We start from the raw sequence: 17549 nt of genomic DNA, 5'->3' as shown, positions 1-17549 counted from the left end.
TATGCATGGAATTCTATATATGGGCAACTTCTACCAGAATCTTTCATATATATGTAATTATACCAGTAATATTTCTATGGCACTGTCAATCTTTCTGAAAACTCTTCACTGCCATTTGTTTTCTTTAATTCAGTATTAGTGGTACCTTCCATTTTCAATTTCTTAGACCATTCTAGGAGAAGGTAGTGTGTGATTATGATGTTTTTAGTATTTCTGGTTGTTAGAGTAAAAGACCTATGAATTGTGCTTGATTATTTCATCAGTTTTCCTAATTTGATTATTATTATTATTTCCAGCATAATGTTATCGGAATTGGAAACACATGAGGATGCATGGCCTTTCTTGCTACCTGTGAACTCCAAACTAGTACCTGGGTATAGAAAGGTTATTAAAAAACCAATGGATTTCTCCACTATCCGAGAGAAACTCAGCAATGGACTGTAAGTTTCTGAATATTTTCTTATATGTAAGAGATTTGAATTAGTTCAAGTTTTAAATTGTTTTTTAACCAAATGTGATTTTTTTTTCCCCCATAGGTACCCGAATACTGAAGTATTTGCAGTAGATGCCAGATTAGTTTTTGACAACTGTGAAACATTTAATGAAGATGAATCGGACATTGGCAGAGCTGGTCATAATATGAGGAAATTTTTCGAGAAGCGATGGGCTGAGCTTTTTAAGGGAAGCTAAGGCAATCAATTTATAAATTAAAGACTTTGAGCCGGCAGCCTGAAATACTGGTGTCTTCATATATACGGGGAGTGCAAGATCGTTTGCACAAATCAGCAGATATTTCACATCACTTGTTAAAATGTGGAAATACCAGCCAAGGATTACTCTAAAAGAGGTTCACTCCTTTGGAGACTGTAGCTCTTGAACTATAGAAATATTTTATGGACAGCTTCGGAAGAACAGGGAAGCACACCCAAAGAGTTCAGAGGCATGGGGTGGTCCTAGTGCAATAGCAACCAATATTTCAAACGCACTGAATAAATATACAATGACCAGAGCTGTAATAGGGGACGGGAAATCCTCTTCCCTCATTTAAAAAAAAACAATATACGTGGAAGTAAATGGAAAAAATCTTGAATTTCTTTTGTAGCTTATATTTTAGTGAATGTATTTAATTTTTTGTTAACTTATGAATAAAATGTCAAGTCTTCATTTTCTATGAAAAGGAAGAGGCAGCAAAATTGCTTTAAGTCTTCAAAGGAAATAAAACAACGAATGTTTTTGAAGAATAAAACAAAGCCAATTGAAAACTGTTTACACTGTTCTGTCCAGGAGGGCACTGGAGAACCTCTTGTTACTGTAGACATAAATTTACAGCTCTGTTTATCAATGCACCACCTACTTAGTCTCAAAGTAAATTCAAAAACAGTGGATCAACAAAGAAACATCTGTATATAATTGTTCATTAATGTTAATATTAATTAAGTCTTGTTCAAATATGTATGATGTGTACATATTGTTTCCAGGCATTTAATATTGTTATGCCTTAGAATAACTGTAGCATTTTATTTTAGTCTTAAAATGATTATACATATATGGCTTGTACATATCCTCTACAAACACTGTGGAGTCTCCTAATGTTGGGTAGTGCCTGCCTTTAAAACAGGGTGTAGGGGATATTAGGTTTTCCATTTTCTATTTTTGTTATATAATTTTTGAGCCACTGTGGTCTCATTCCAATATAATCATTTATATCCACACAATAAATTACAATTTCCTATACACAGTATTTTTCATAATGCATTTCCCTCCATCTGCCTTGCCATAGAATTTGGTACTCAGTGGCTCATTGTAACCACTGTGTGTAACCACTGTTTAACTGCTGTAAGTTACAGTGGCCTATTGGAGGCAGCTCAGCTCAGATCAGAAACTTTTGTACCTGAGTCAAAGTACTTGAAGTTACTTTATTTAAATATGTTGTGAAAAAGGGTAGTTTTCTTTTTTAGGAGCATTATTTTTCACTAGTATGTGTGGCACGGACATAATAAAAGGGTGTTTTTCAATTCTGTTTGCTTGCTTGATTTCTAAAACATTTGTGCGGTTTTGTTCTGATAGTTGTTTACTTTGGTAAACAAAATGTTCCATTCACATCTGTTGTTCTAAGTAATATGAAATTTGTTTTTAAACTAGTCCTTGTTAACAGCTCAGTGCATAATTTGCTGGCAGAACTCTGTTGGTTGAGCAGAAACAGTAAAGGAAATGAGAAGGTTTGATGTTCGGGGTTGAGATCTACATCAGAACTCTTGTGTATTTTAGCTATACCATCAGTTTATTCAAATGTGTGCTAAACTGTAAGAAAAGTTGTAAAAAGTAGCTATATTGAACATGGCACACTGACATTTTTTTGGTGGCTAAAAACTAAAATTACAATTTCCCATCCTGCTACAGAATAGCGGCAGTTGGAAGTCTGAAGGCTTTTTTGAGCCTGCTGCATCACTCAGCAATATTACAGTTGATTGTGTATATCATGGGCTTTACTACCTGCTGAGCTAGAGTTCAACAACTAAGCTTGAGGGAATGGTCCTTGTGTCTACCTTCCAGTCTTCATTGTATTCAAAATTCAGGTTTGTTTGTCATATGTACATTGAAACATACAGTGAGATATGTTGCAACACACACAAGATAATGGAGGAACTCAGCGGGTCAGGCAGCAGCTATGGAAATGAATAAACTGTCGACATTTTGGGCCAAGACCCTTCTGCAGAGATGTATTAACAACCAACACGCCTGAGAGTTCATTGGGAGTAGCCCGCAAGTGTCGCCACACATTCTGGTGCCAGTATAACATACCCACTCTGTTTGGCAGAACAATGTAACATACCCACAATACGCAGCAGAACATGTTATTTAGAGCACTTGAGTACAAGTCAATCAACGTCCCTCTCGAAAACCCATCCTTTGTCAAGACTGAGTTTTCCAATGTTTTGTGGATCCAGCTTGATAACAGCCATCAGTCCATATGCCCCAATTCTAATGGAATTGATAAGGATGAAGCAGGAAGTTTATTTTTTCAGTCTTGTGAAAACTCTCTCTTATTCCAAAGTGAGTCTAATGGCAGTAGGGTTGGAGAGAATATGCCCCTCTGAAATGGCATGGGGAAAGCAAATTGCAAGAGTCCTTAAGATATAATATTTGGAAAGCAACCTGGTTGTAATCACTAGCAGATTTCATTAGAGATAAATAAGAGCTTCTATCCAGGTGCCCAACTGACACCTGCTACCTCCAGCAACCCACGCAAAAGTTGCTGCGGCCAGGCAGCATCTATAGAAAGGGGTACAGTTGACGTTTCGGGCTGAGACCCTTCATCAGGACTAACTGAAAGAAGAGCTAGTAAGAGATTCGGGAGGGGGAGATCCAAAATGATAGGAGAAGACAAATCTCTTACTAGCTCATCTTTCAGTTAGTCCTGACGAAGGGTCTTGGCCCGAAACGTCGACTGTACCTCTTCCTAGAGGTGCTGCCTGGTTTGCTGCGTTCACCAGCAACTTTGATGTGTGTTGCTTGAATTTCCAGCATCTGCAGAATTCCTCGTGCCTGCTACCTCCACCTCATTGACAATGTGAGGTTTGCATGACAAGTACTGATGATGACTTGATTGGCTGCTGCATAATTTACTTCCAACGGGGCAACAATACATTTTGAAGGTTAGTCTCAGAAGCAAACTGACAATTGCTAACCTACGGTAGCCTCAATGAATGATGGATTGCCCTGAAGTTCTTCATAACAACTGAAAAATCACAGACCCCACCATAAAACAGCACTATTGGCACAGGGAAGTAGCACGCGCTGGAAAGAGCATTTCGGAAAATGAACTTAAATGCGACTTCATCCTTTATTATGAGTATCCTCGACAGCACACTATCTTATCCAGTCTAACCGTTAATCCGCACTAAAATGTTGGAAAATCACCCATGCTGGGTCAAAATCCTGCAGTTTCCTACAGCATTTTGCAATGGTTTTTAAAACTTCTCAATAATGGAAATCTGAAATACAAACAAAATGTTGGAAAAACGCAGCAGGTCAAGTTATTTTGGGAAGGATGGCAAAGGGATCACGGCGGTTTACTTTTCACCTTCTCGAGGACGGTTTGGGGATCGATAACAAATGCCAGCCAGTCGGCCGGCCGTGCCTAGCGACTGTGTAGTAACTACTGTACTGGATCCCGATGCCGTACTGCGGATCCCGGAGGATCGCCGTGCCGAGCGCGGAGCGGTCGGACCCGTGCGCCGGTCATGTGGCCGTGGCCGCGCCCGCGCCCGCGCCGCACCCGCACCGCCGTCGAAGGGTGTGACGTGCGGCGCATTGGCCGTTCGCGCCCGTGGCGGAAGGTGCTGTCCGCGTCCGGGGCCGTCCTTTCTGCGGCGTCTTGCGGTCTTTCCGTGAGTAGTTACACATTCCGTTTCCCGGTTCTGTGCCCGTTAAGAGCGATCGCGGCTTGGGCTGGTAGTCGTGGGGCGGCGATGTCTCTGTCGGCCGGGCCCGGCCCGCCCCCTTCCCTTCCCTTCCCTGCGCTGCGCTGAAAGCCGCGGGCGGAAATGGGTTTGGTTTTCGGGACGGCACCCTGAATGAACTGTTTATTTTATTTTACGGTTCACGAACAGCGGATGCGTGCGCCCGTTTCAAAATGTGTCGTCTCTAGGTTTAAAAGAACGTCACCCACTTCAAAGATGCGTAGCCTCTAGGAATGTCTCTTAAAAAGGCGGTGCTAATTCTCAGGGGCTGGCGTCCTCCCTGGCTTATTCGGGAGTGATCCTCAAGTCGCTCCAGAAAGCTAAGAGAAAGAGATGGTAACGCACTTTTTTAAAGGGCATTTCATGCTAGTTTTGAAACGTCCCAACGTACTTGACACCCAGTAATGTACAGTACATATCTGCTACTTCGCACCAGAAAATACATCTTTTGAAGGGTTAACTGTTGGCAAAATGACAGGCTTGTCCGTCGTCAAAGTTTGGATTTGGATGGACACAGAGAGGAACGAAGTTTAACGTCGTATTAGAAAGATCTCATTGACAAAGATGCAGTCTCCCAAAGCCAAAACAAAAATTAATGCAAGAACTCAAAGACGCGCAGTATATGTGGAAGGTTGGGGCTGGGGGAGTGTATGTCGGTGTTCGGGTTTGAGCCGCTGAGTTCTTGTATTTTTTATTGTTCCGGATATCAGCAGAGGCAGGTCTCTTTTGTCTTAATAGTGTCCTCCAAATACTGCATTAGAGTGAAACTAGATTTTTGTGGCTCGGACTCCTGGGGGTTGGGGGAGCGGCAGTAATGAACTTTTCGATTCTTAGGGACCAGAATGTTAACAGCTGATCCTGAGTTGGAAACCCCAAAAATATAATTGAACTAGATTGTGTTGACCTGGTTTCCTCATCTTCCACCTTGCTTTGGAGTACATCCTAGGAAGAACCATTGCGGTTGATTCCCCTGCACTAATTGGCTAACTATTGAACGAGGCTTAGTGCAGTCCCATCCAACTTGACGGTGAGAGAGAGGTTAGATAGACACATAAATGGCATTGGTTGCTGTGATACAGGCTGTTCTGATACTGTGGTAAAAATGGAAATCTGAAGGGATGGAATTCAAACAAGTCTGGAAAAAAAGTAGGTTTTAGGAGATGATATTTGAAAGATGATAGGAAAAGAAAGCTGAAATCGGGTACAATGATTTTGAAGGATTAAAATATTAAATACAAGACAGACTGCAGATGCTCGAAATCCAAAGCAACACACACAAAATGCTGGAGGAACTCAGCAGGTCAGGCAGGATCTATGAAAATGAATAGATAGTTGACATTTCAGGCTGAGGCCCTTCTTGAATATTCAGTTTTTTAAGATTTATTTATATATATATTCCTTTGTCATTTCACATCTCTGCTCTTTGAATTCCCAGCATATGTATCAAAATGCATACCTGTGTTAACTGGGAATAGGGGGTTTGTGGAAGCCTTTACACTTTTGGTATTGGGCTTTTGCAGCACGGAGAATGAACTTGACATTGCAGATTGAGATGGGAAAGCATATGGAAGAACTAGATGATAAAGTGTGTTGTTTTGCCAGACATTTGGGACTCCCATTACCTTGAGGGATAATCGGGCTTGATATTAGTGTTGTAGAGAAGGCATCTTTGCATCATGTGGTGTTATTTCTAAATAGTATGTGTTTTCTGATTGGTTCATCAAAGATAAATATAGTTTTCAGTTGAAGGAATGCTTTTTTTCCCTAGACTTGGAGCTGAAAATAAATATGCTGTTGCTTTATGCCAAATATAGGCAACAATTTTTGAATACTGAATGAGCATTAAGAGGCTGAATTTTCACGATTAGTAACTTTTGAAATAACTTGTATTACTTTCAATTATCAAGTCCCTGATGTTACTTTGAAGCATTTGAGCAAATACAAATTAAGACTCCAGCAATTCTCAAAAGCAGAACCATCTAAAATTTATTTTTTATACTTTGCATACATCTGTTGCCAACCAGTCAAATAAGAGGAGTTACTGTGGGTCAACTAGGCAGGTTTTCCTATAAGGAGTCCAAGGTCAGAGTGCAGATTGCCAATAAAAGTGGCTAGCAAATTCAACATCTATTGTATGCATATAGGAATCCTAAGCTGACATTTTCCCTACAAGATTTGATCCAATAGAATTATCTTTACTTGGTATATGTGTTGGAATAATTAATTTAAAACTTCATTAGATAATTAATTTATTTTTACTTTGTATTCAAATTATTCAAAAAAGCCCAGGAATATTGATAGAAATATTTTTATCTGAAAGTAAACAAAGGCAAGTAAAAGTGCTCAATCAAATTTGAAATAGTCTGTATCTCTTTTTCTGTTTTTATCAAAGGCCAGTATTCTGTTTCAGAAAGTTGTTTTTGTATTTCTTACTGTCTTGAAATAAAATTGGCGAGAATAGAGTAAGAGATTATATTTCCAGTTTCCCTCCTTTCACCTCCTCCCCTATCTCTCTCTTTTCTACAGGGAGTGTACAGTCCTTGATTCCCTTGCCCATTTGTCCCTCCCCACTAATGTCAGCTGAAAAAGCTGCTTACATTTACCCTATCTATACCCCTCATAATTTTGTAAACCTCAATCTTCATGCTCTAGGGAATGAAGTCCAAATCTATTTACCTTTCCCTAGGCCCTCAAGTCCTGGCAACATCCTTGTCAATTTTCTCTGCACTCTTTCAATCTTATTGACATCTTTCCTATAGGTAAGTGACCAAAACTACACTACACAATGCTCCAAATTAGGTATCACCAACACACTATACAACTTCATCATAACATCACAATTCCTGTACTCAGTACTTTGATTTATAAACGCCATTGTGCCAAAAGCTTTCTTTGTGACCCTGTCTATCTGTGACGCCATTTTCAAGGAATTATGGATCTGCATTCCCAGATCCTTTTGTTCAGCAACACTTCTCAGTGCCCTACTGCTTGCTATGTAAGTCCTAACCAATCTTGGTGTCATCCGCAAATTTGCTGATCTAGCTTACCACATTATCATCCAGATCAGTGATATATGTGACAAATAACATGGACCCAGTACCAATCCCTGAAGCACAGCACTAGTCACAGCCCTCCAGTCAGAGAGGCAGACATCTACTACCACACTATAGCCTCGTCTGTGAAGCCAATGTCTAATCCAATTTACTACCTCATCTTGAATGCCAAGCAAGTGAATCTTCTTGACCAGCTTCCCATATGGGACGTTCTCAAAGGCCTTTGCTAAAGTACATGTAGACAACATCCACTGCCTTGGCTTCATCAACTTTCCTGGTAACTTCCTCAAAAACACTGTTAGACATGACTTACCATGCACAAAGCCATGTTGACTATCTCTAACACAAGAAGATATGCAGATGCTAGAAATCCAAGCAAAATCCAAGAATAAACAGTCGACATTTCAGGCTGAGACCCTTCGTTTTGGCCCAAAACATCGACTGTTTATCTTTTCTATAGATGCTGCCTGGCCTGCTGAGTTCCTCCAGCATTTTGTGTGTGTTGACTATCCCTAATCAGTCCCTGTCTATCTAACTACTTGTATATCCAGTTCCTTAGAAAACCTTCCAATAATTTACCCACTACTGATATCGGGCTCACCGGCCTATAATTTCCTGCCTTATTCTTAGAGCCCTAGAGCAACAAAACACCTTCAGCTATCCTCCAATCCTCTGGCACTTCACTCGTGGCAAAAGACATTTTCAATATTTTTGCCCAGGCCTGTGCAATTTCTCCACTAACCTCACACAGGGGCAAGGAAACACCTTGTTAAGGCCTGGAGATTTATCCACCCTAATTTGCTTGAGATAGCAACTACCTCCTCTCCTTTAATTTGTATATGGCCCATGACCTCATTGCCGCTTTGCCTCGCTTCTGTAGACTCGGTGTCTGTTTCCTGAGTAAATACAGATGCAAAAAATCCACTTAAGATCTCCCCATCTCTCTTGGCTCCATGCATGGATGATGATTGATCTTCCAGAAGACCAATTTTGACCTTTGCTATCCTTCTGCTCTTAATATATCTATAGAAGCCCTTGGGATTCTCCCTCACTTTGTCTGCTTGAGCAACCTCATGCTGCCTTTTTGCCCTCCCGATTTCATTCTTAAATGTTCTCTTGCATTTCTTATACTCGTCAAGTACCTGATTTGCTCCTTCCTGCCTATACCTGCTATGCACTTCCTTCTTCTTAACCAGGGCCTTAATATCTCTTAATAGAGTGTTTTTCTTTAAAAGTGAATTGAATGAAAATTTACAGGAGAAAAAAGTAGCAACCAGATGGAGAAAATGGGAGGATCTGGGACTAAATCGATTACTGTTCAGAATAAAACACGCAAAATGCTGGAGGAACTCAGCAGGTCAGGCAGCATTTGTGGAAAAGAGTAAACAGGTCAAAACCTTTCATCAGGACTCTAAATTTAAAAATCCATGTTCATGTTCTGCAAAAAATCATGTAAATATCAGTAAGAACTGTGGTACTGCTCAGATTTAGTAAGATGAATGGCTTCCTGTGGCATGCTGTGTTTTATGAAGAAATGAGAACGGTACAGTCAAAACTTGTGCTTAACTGCAGCATCAAAATTGAGATGACGGAAGTTCAGAAACCACAGAGAAGCGGGGATTGTTCCAGAGTGATGTAGTTTCCAGTCTGGAATCCAGTACGGCAGCAAAGGAGTGGCATTAGATCTGTGGAGATTTGCTCCAGAGGAAATCAGCTGTTGTTTTTGTATTTTCACATCCTTTGCCACTGGAGAACAGTATGAAGCAATGGAAAGATTGATAGTCTGATAATTTGTCATATAAATTCTGCTTTCATGGTCATACCTTCTCTTTATATGTTAAACAGAGCAAGAGCTGAAAGATTTTATAGGTTCCCACAGTCTTTGTAGTAAGATGAGATACAAACCTCCTTCGAGACTTGGACCACAATTCACACTCACCTCTCTCAGCGAATGTGAGATGTCTGTAAAGGAACGATGCAGACTGGCACAGTTCAGACTACAAGGGTACGTGCTGAGGGATGCAGTGAAACTTGGTGCAGCCACTCTGTAGGAAGGGACCACAGTATAGTCTCCTTCTAGTACCATACATAGAGGAGTGGTGTTGGATGTGGAAGCCCATCAGACAGTGAAATGGGTATCTCCTTAGGAAGACAAATGAGTGGCAATACTGCTATGTCTCTTTATTTTTTCCATTAATAGTTTACACGACTGAATGTATCAACTACAAGTATAGAGCTTTTTTGCACTTTTTTCTTTGATTTTTTTATTATGCAAAAGTCTAGTTCTGAAATTTTAAAAAATGCATGATTCACTTTGCACTTGTCTGAGTTGAATTCCATTTGCCATTCCCTCACCCACTCTCTCTAGTTGATCTATATCCTGTTGTAACCCAGACAACCTTCTTCTATCTCCACCACACCAATTGTGTTGTCCTCTGCAAACTTGTTGATCATGCCACCTAAATTCTCATTGAGTCATTAATACATACGATAAACAACAGAGGACTAAGTATCAACCCCTGTGACACACCACGAGTTATAGGGCTCCAGTCTGAAAAATAACCCTCCACTACCACCAAGCCAAATCCATACCCAGTTTGCTAATTCACCCTGAATTCTATGTGTCCTAACATTCCCGACCAACCCACCCATGAGGGACTTAACAAAGGCCTTGCTAGAATTTGTGAGATATGATTTACCTTTCACAAAGCCATGCTGATTGACCCTGATCAGAACTTGCCTTTTCACATAATAAATTCCTCTAATAATTGGGCTGAGAAGGAAATCTCGTTCTGCGTGTCATTCCTTTTCACGATTCTACAAGATTCCTGTTCTTCCTCCAATGCTGTCAGAAGCTTTTATACAGCTTCATGCCAGCATTCCTGACATTCCAGTGCCTCCACTTCACTCACCCTCTCTTTGTCCCTGTAATTTATCTGTTAGCTATCTATCACTGGACTCTCAAGTTCCTATATGACGCTTTCCCACTTTTCAGATGTACTGAGGTCCTCTTCCGATTCCTGCAAAATTCAATTTACTTAGAACCAGCTTTTTTGTTCATTGTGATTTAGGAGTTGTTTCCCAGTGGTCCAAAGTGCCTCAATGTTTAGCTCATGGAAACCTTTCTTCCCAGTTTTCCCATGTACAAGGAGCTCTGCTTCTACTCACAGGATTCAGAAATAGTTTACTAGGTGAAGTAACCTACTGAGACATAGAAACTATTCCAATTTCACATTCTATCAGAACCTTTTGTTTCCATCTACATGTTTCTGAACAGCAGGGCCCTCCTACCACTCTCCCTGAATGAAGTAACATTGATTTATCTATGAAATTGGGGGATAAAAAGCATTTGTTTCAACACATTTGGTAGTTAAGTTGCATTGATCTCATTAAGACAGAAATCCCATTTGCCCTTCATGCACAATTATTTTTCATTTTTGAAACAGTTATTGACTTTTAGCAAACTAAGTAGATGGAGTTTGTGTGTGCCTATGGTGAGTTTATATTGACTTAATAGTTTCCGGCGACTGTGGACCAGAGTTACCAAAGAAAGAAGGCAATTGGAAGTGTTGATAATGGAGGTGTAGAGAGCATGTGAAACAAGGTTAACAGCGAAATTGAACTCCAAAAAAATTTATAAAGTGTAAGAGATTGACTTGGGCGGGGGTTGGACCAATTGTTTTAGGGCCCAAAAGGAATTTTTCACATAAAGGAGAAATATGTGGCTGTAATATTTGATAATATTACATTTGTTGCACAACAGAAGTATCAGTATAGAGCAGGGGTTCCCAACCTTTTTTATGCCATGGACCAATACCATTAAGTAAGGGGTCTTTGGACCCAAGGTTGGGAACCACTACTCTAGAGGATTTAAAACAGTGTGTTTGGGGTTACAATGCAGAGGAGTAGGTTAGAAGGTAGGGGGATTGTGGAAAATTTAAGGGTTAAAGACAAGTAAGTCTGATAGGAAGAGCAGGTAGAGCCAGGTTAGTGAACATATTGGGACTGGCAATCTGAAGTATATTTATTTTAATACAAGGAGTATAACAAGTAAGGCAAATGACTTTAGTGCCTGGATGACTAAGTAGGACTGATGTCACCATTACAAAAACTTAATTGAGAGAAAGGCAGGATTGGCAGTTCAAAGTTCCAGGGTTTAGATATGATATACAGGTTTCCTCCGCTATCCAAAGGTAGAGCATTCCTATGAAATGGTTCGTAAGCTGGAATGTCGTAAATTACCATTTATTAATACGGGAAAATGTTTTGAGCGTCCCAGACCCAAAAAAACCCTAAAATAACAGTAACATATAGTAAAAGCAGGAATGATATGATAAATACACAGCCTATATAAAGTAGAAAAACTTTTCTGCAGCACTGTAGCGCAGCGAAAGTCTCACGGCAGCACTCTCGGCGGAAGTGCTCTCAGCAGGAACACTCTCTACAGTAACCTTTAAGCTGTGAAGCTGCCAAATCATACCAAATAACACGAAAGTACACAGCCTATATAAAGTAGAAATAATGTATGTACAGTGTAGTTTCACCTACCGGAATCGGGAAGACTCCAATAAATTGCAGTTTCGTCACAGTTAAACACTTGCTTATACGAATAACCACCTTCTGTAATTATTTTCTTCAGTTCTGCCGGGAACTTTTCGGCAGCTTCAGTATCAGCCGAAGCACTCTCTCCGGTAAATGTAAAACTATGAAGCTGCCCTCGCCTCAGAAACCGATCAAACCATCCATGACTACCTTTAAATTCTACTTTCATCACCATCGTCCAGTGCTTTCTGTTTCAGCTTATTAAAAAGACTGACTGATTTCCCCTTAAGTTTAAGAAAACTTAACAGAACACCACCTTTGTACACCCATCAATCCACTCAAGCAATAGACTTTCCATTTTATCCATTATTGGATGCCGACTGAGAGAGATCACTTTGCTACGAGCAGAACCAACAGTAACATCAGCAGCTTTCAAAATTATTTCTCTCTGCATATAAATAGTGCGAATGGTGGATGCAGGCAAGTCCTTACTTCATTCACCATGATCGAAACACTTAATTATGTCTAGTTTTACGCTAAGTGTAACACCCTTACGAGCTCTTTTAGGCTTTTCCGATACCTTAAAACTCATCTTGATAATGGATGCACAAAATAAATCGAGATAAAGCACGTGTTTAAGCAGTAGCGGCTAGAATGCAGTTCCGGGGGAGGAGCTTGTTTGGGTGTGCGCTGCCTTTTTTCGTACCAGTGAAAACACCTTCTGTTAGCGAAAACAGGTAACTAATGTAGGTCTTTCGTAACAGCGAGGTGTCGGAAAGCGAATGTTCAGAAAACGAGGGCCACCTGTACTGGGATGTAAAAGGGGTGGAGAAGTTGCATTACTCATTGAGAAAAATATCACAGTCAGTAATATTGTGCAAGGCCCATATGGCTAGAGTTCAGGAATAAGAAAGATGCAGTCACTATTTATGGATTATACTTTTGGCTTCCCAGTAACCAGAAGGGACAGGATAATAAATATATAGGCAATCACAGAAAGATATAAAATCAGGATTGTTGAAGTGGGTGATTTATATATTTTTTATGTCATTGCCTGAAGTATTTACTAGAACTACAAGATATTTAATTAATTCTCTTTTTAGTTATTTAAATCTATTAAACTTTTTACATTATTGTCTATCACAGACATTCAAAACATCCATAATAGCTTGCTTTTTATGTAAGATCTAGACAGTGGCATAGATACTGTAGTAAGAAGTTCAATGTGATTCAAGAGTAGGGCAGCAAAGGAAATAATCATTATTATGGTTATAAACATTAAATGCGTCAATGTTAACAGGATGATATATGAAATTCAGTGGAGATAAATTGTGATGTGATTTGTTTGGGAAAATTGAAATGGAAAGATAGTATACAAAAAATGGCATTTTGGAAGTTTGCGTTTGTGTCCGTGTTTACAAATGCTGAAAGGTATGATGACAAGATAATGGGGTGGTTTAAAAAATGCCTTATTTATTTGTATAAATAGTGGCTTAGATGTTAAAGGATATGATTGAGCCTCAGCTGAGATGATGTGAATTAATCAAGGGGCTGCATTTAAAGAAACATATAAAAACAGAGAGATATCAAGGATGATGATGCAAATCAAGGAAAGCAATTCCTTTTGACACAGTAACCATAGGCCAAATATGAATGATCAGAAAATAAGGATTTTGTTTACTGTATACAGAAGTGAATTAAATTAGTAATGGAAGCTAAATTATTGATGGAGCTGTAAAGGAGGTTGGTAAGGAATCTGCTAATGTGAAGCTTAGGGACTGGGTATATTAGTGCCCTTACAAAGAATCGACTTCATATTGCATAAATATAAGCTTCATGATTGCATAAATTGTTTTAGGTTTCTTGAAATTTAAATTCAGATGAAATTAATGCCTTTGAAAGCAGGAATTTGTATTTTGTTATATTTGTTTTCTGTTCAGTTTAATGCATATAACTGAATCAAAATGTTTTGAAAATCTATGTGCTTTTTCAAATTTGTGAAGTAAAAGTTGTGTTGTACTGATTTTGTGTTGTAAATAATTTTCACATCATTAACCTTTTCCTTATTTTGTATAGGTTTTAAATAAAGAGGAAGTCTGAGCAAGAATTACAACTCTTGGCCATGGTGACACTTGTCCAAACTCTTACTGATCACATTGATGATGTTAACTGCTGTGCCTTTTCTTCCACATATCTGGCTTCCTGTTCACTGGACAAAACAATTCGTCTTTATTTATTGAAGGATTTCTCAGAGCTTCCTTTCTCACCACTAAAGGGCCATAGCTATGGGGTACATTCTTGTTGCTTTAGTTCCTGTGGGAATTTCCTAGCTTCGAGTTCAACTGATGGGACGACTGTGTTATGGAATCCGCAATCTGGAGAGAAGTTGGCAATATTGAAGCAGCCGAGTGAAAGTCCAGTACGGGTTTGCAAATTCTCCCCTGACACCAATTATTTGGTATCTGGTGCAGCTGATGGAACTGTGGCATTATGGGATGTTCGCCGGAAGAAACTGCGCAGGTTGGTTAGATACAGAGCATTTGCATTTCAGCACAAATAATTGCATGCATTGTCTCAAAGTTTTATTTTAATTTGAACATTTTTGGTGGTAAATAATTACATTTTATCTTTATATTTAAATTAATGGAATATGGAGATAATAAGAGTGAACTAAAGAAAGTAGAACTTATTATTGACTCATTTTAATCTTGTTTCATTTTGGCATCTTTCAGCTCCAGAAAAATTGATTTCTAACAAAATAATCCAATTTTTCTAAATAAAAATCTAACTGTACCCATACTTCCATGATGTTGCTGTCTGTCATTTTCCTTTCCTAAGGTTGTCAAATGCATTCATTGTTGAACTTCACATTCCCCTTTTCATGCTGTCCCGTCTGGCCAGTAGGCATCAACGCTTGACTGCAGCAATTATCTGCATTCCCAGCTTGTTTATTAAGATCTCTTTGGGTAATTAAATATAGTGGAGGCAAAGTCTCATCTTAATACTTAGAGAATTATGTCCATTCTGTGGTGTGGAATCACAGAAACAATAAATAAGGTAGGCTCTGAACAAATCTGGCATTTAAAGCTAGGCATCTCTGAGGAATTATGGGCTCAGCAACAGTAACTGAATTGTTTTCACTGCAATCAGTAATTTTGTGGTCTGGATCACTTTTCACTCGAAATATTGCTATTAAACCAGAGGATTCACCTTGGTCTAAAGAACGTTGAGAGCTTTGCTACAAGCAAAACCAAGGATTTCTGAAAGCAGGGTGTCACCCTTATGACTCTGCAACATGATAGTACGTACATACCAAACAGCAAAAGCAGTATGCAGTATACAGTCAAAGCTCCTGCTGCATCTCGTGAACAGTTAAGCAGTTATTGAGAAGAGGTGACTGACAGTACTTGATGAGGTGAGAGCGTTACGTGGAAATGCTGAAGGTAAAACTGAAGCATTCAACAATCAGATTCAGACAGAAGTTAGATTAACCATCATGGTCTCCATCCTCACAGAAGCCAAACTTCACTCAATTTGATTCACTATAAGAAGAAATGGCTGTGAAACTCAATGCAACAAAAGGCCAGACTGCATTAGGGCTAGTGTAATACAAGGGGTGATTGATAAGTTTGTGGCCTAAGGTAGAAGGAGTCAATTTTAGGAAACCTAGCACATTGATTTTTCAACATAGTCACTTCCTACACTTACACACTTAGTCTAGCGGTCGTGGAGCATACGGATCCCTTCTTTGTAGAAGTCAGCGTCTTGGACCTTCAGAAAGTATTTAACGAGAGCTGTATAACTCTTCTCTTTCTACCTTAGGCCATGAACTTATCAATCACCCCTGCTGTGGACCACTTCCTGGAGGTCCAAGATGCCAACTTCTACAAAGAAGGGATCCATATGCTCCACGACCTCTGGACTAAGTGTGTAAATGTAGGAGGGGACTATGTTGAAAAATAAATGAGCTCGGTTTTCTAAAATTGACCTCTACCTTAGGCCATGAACTTATCAATCACCCCTCGTAAAATTTATGCCGTAGGACAACCCGTACCTTCTGTTCCAATTTGATCTTAACAGTAGTAAACCTACCAGTCGTTGTACAATGCTTATAGAAAGTATTAACCCCCTCCCCTGGAAGCTTTCATGTTTTATTGTTTTACAACATTGAATCACAGTGGATTTAATTTGGATTTTTTGACACTAATCAACAGAAAAAGACTCATGTCAAAGTGAAAACTGATCACTACAGTGATCTAAATTAATTATAAAAAACAAAATAGTTGATTGTTTAATTATTCACCCCCCTTCCCTTTTAATATGACAAACCAGATAATCACTGGTGCTGCAACCAATTGGGTTTTAGAAGTCACATAATTAGTTAAATGGAGTTGTAATCCAACAGAGTTTGAACAGTTTTGAAAGAAGAATGGGGAAAAATTGCAGTGTCCAGATGTGCAAAGCTGATGGAGACGTATACACACAGACTCAAGGCTGTAATTGTTGCATCTGCTAAATACTGACATGAAGGGGGTGAATACTTATGCAATCAATTTTTTTTGTGTTTTATATTTGTAAATAATTTAGATCACCTTGTAGAGATCTAGTTTCACTTTCACACAAAAGAATCTTGTTCTTTTGAGCAGTGTCAAAAAGAGCCAAATTAAATCCACTGTGATTCAATGTTGAAAAACAATAAAACATGGAAACTTCCAGAGGGGGTAAATACTTTTTATAGGCACTGCAGGTCAGTCAAATATGTCCTCTTCACAACAAAAATAAGAAAAATCACTTTGAACTTGTTTCATTTTAGTATAAAATTTCTATGAAAAGTTAATTTCGTGTTGATTGTTTAGAAAGTCATAATTCATGAGAAAAATCCTGAAATGAATTGTTAATTAAATTCAGGACAAGCACTGTTGAGGATGGATCAGTAATTGCCTGTGACTTTTCTCCTGGTGGCAACTACTTCATTACGGGCTCAACCTCTGGAGAACTGACTGTTTGGGATTGTCAAATGAAGTGCCTTCTTAATGTGAAGACAGCTCATGATTTGGGAGTTACTTGTTGTGAGTTTTCACCTCAGCCAACCAAAGGTATGTATATGTAGAAATATTCTGTTATTTGCCTGTGTTTTTATAATGCATCTGAAGTAACATTTTTAAACATTATATCATTTAATAAGTTCATAACCAAACAGTTTAAGCATTTGATAAATTGGAGCTTCATATTTTCAATGACCATGGTTCAGATGTGATCTCTAGTCCTATCTATGTGGCAGAATCTGGGAGGAGTTAATGGAAAAGTGAGGATAATAGCAGAAAGGAAAAAATTAATGAAATTGTTTTGAGTTGGTAGAGGCACAGTGGGCCAAAATGCATCCTCTTATGTCATAAGAATATGATATGTAAAGAGGATGAATTAACAGGTCTGGGTAAGATTTATCCTAGGCTGTTACAGGAAAGTAAGGGAAGAAATCATTGCAGTATTT

The 17549-nt window shown here is 39.0% G+C and overlaps 2 protein-coding genes across 13 annotated transcripts in view; both read left to right on the top strand.

Moving 5' to 3' along the window:
• baz2ba (bromodomain adjacent to zinc finger domain, 2Ba) overlaps positions 1–2015 on the top strand; it is a 252745-nt gene extending 250730 nt beyond the window's left edge. For all 12 annotated transcript variants that reach the window (XM_072261994.1, XM_072261996.1, XM_072262004.1 and 9 more), the window contains 2 exons: positions 297–440; positions 537–2015. In XM_072261994.1, coding sequence (XP_072118095.1) covers positions 297–440; positions 537–690 — 298 coding nt within the window. In that variant the 3' untranslated portion in view covers positions 691–2015. The remainder of the gene's footprint in view (positions 1–296; positions 441–536) is intronic.
• A 2242-nt stretch (positions 2016–4257) lies between these two features.
• wdsub1 (WD repeat, sterile alpha motif and U-box domain containing 1) overlaps positions 4258–17549 on the top strand; it is a 41125-nt gene continuing 27833 nt past the window's right edge. The window contains exons 1-3 of the mRNA XM_072261991.1: positions 4258–4391; positions 14135–14578; positions 16967–17154. Of these exons, the coding sequence (XP_072118092.1) occupies positions 14181–14578; positions 16967–17154 (586 nt within the window). The 5' untranslated portion in view covers positions 4258–4391; positions 14135–14180. The remainder of the gene's footprint in view (positions 4392–14134; positions 14579–16966; positions 17155–17549) is intronic.

This window comes from Mobula birostris, chromosome 6 (genome assembly GCF_030028105.1).
Source record: "Mobula birostris isolate sMobBir1 chromosome 6, sMobBir1.hap1, whole genome shotgun sequence".
Lineage (NCBI taxonomy): Eukaryota > Metazoa > Chordata > Chondrichthyes > Myliobatiformes > Myliobatidae > Mobula > Mobula birostris.
Note: the sequence above shows the minus strand (reverse complement) of the source record. Positions and strands in the feature narration are given on the sequence as shown.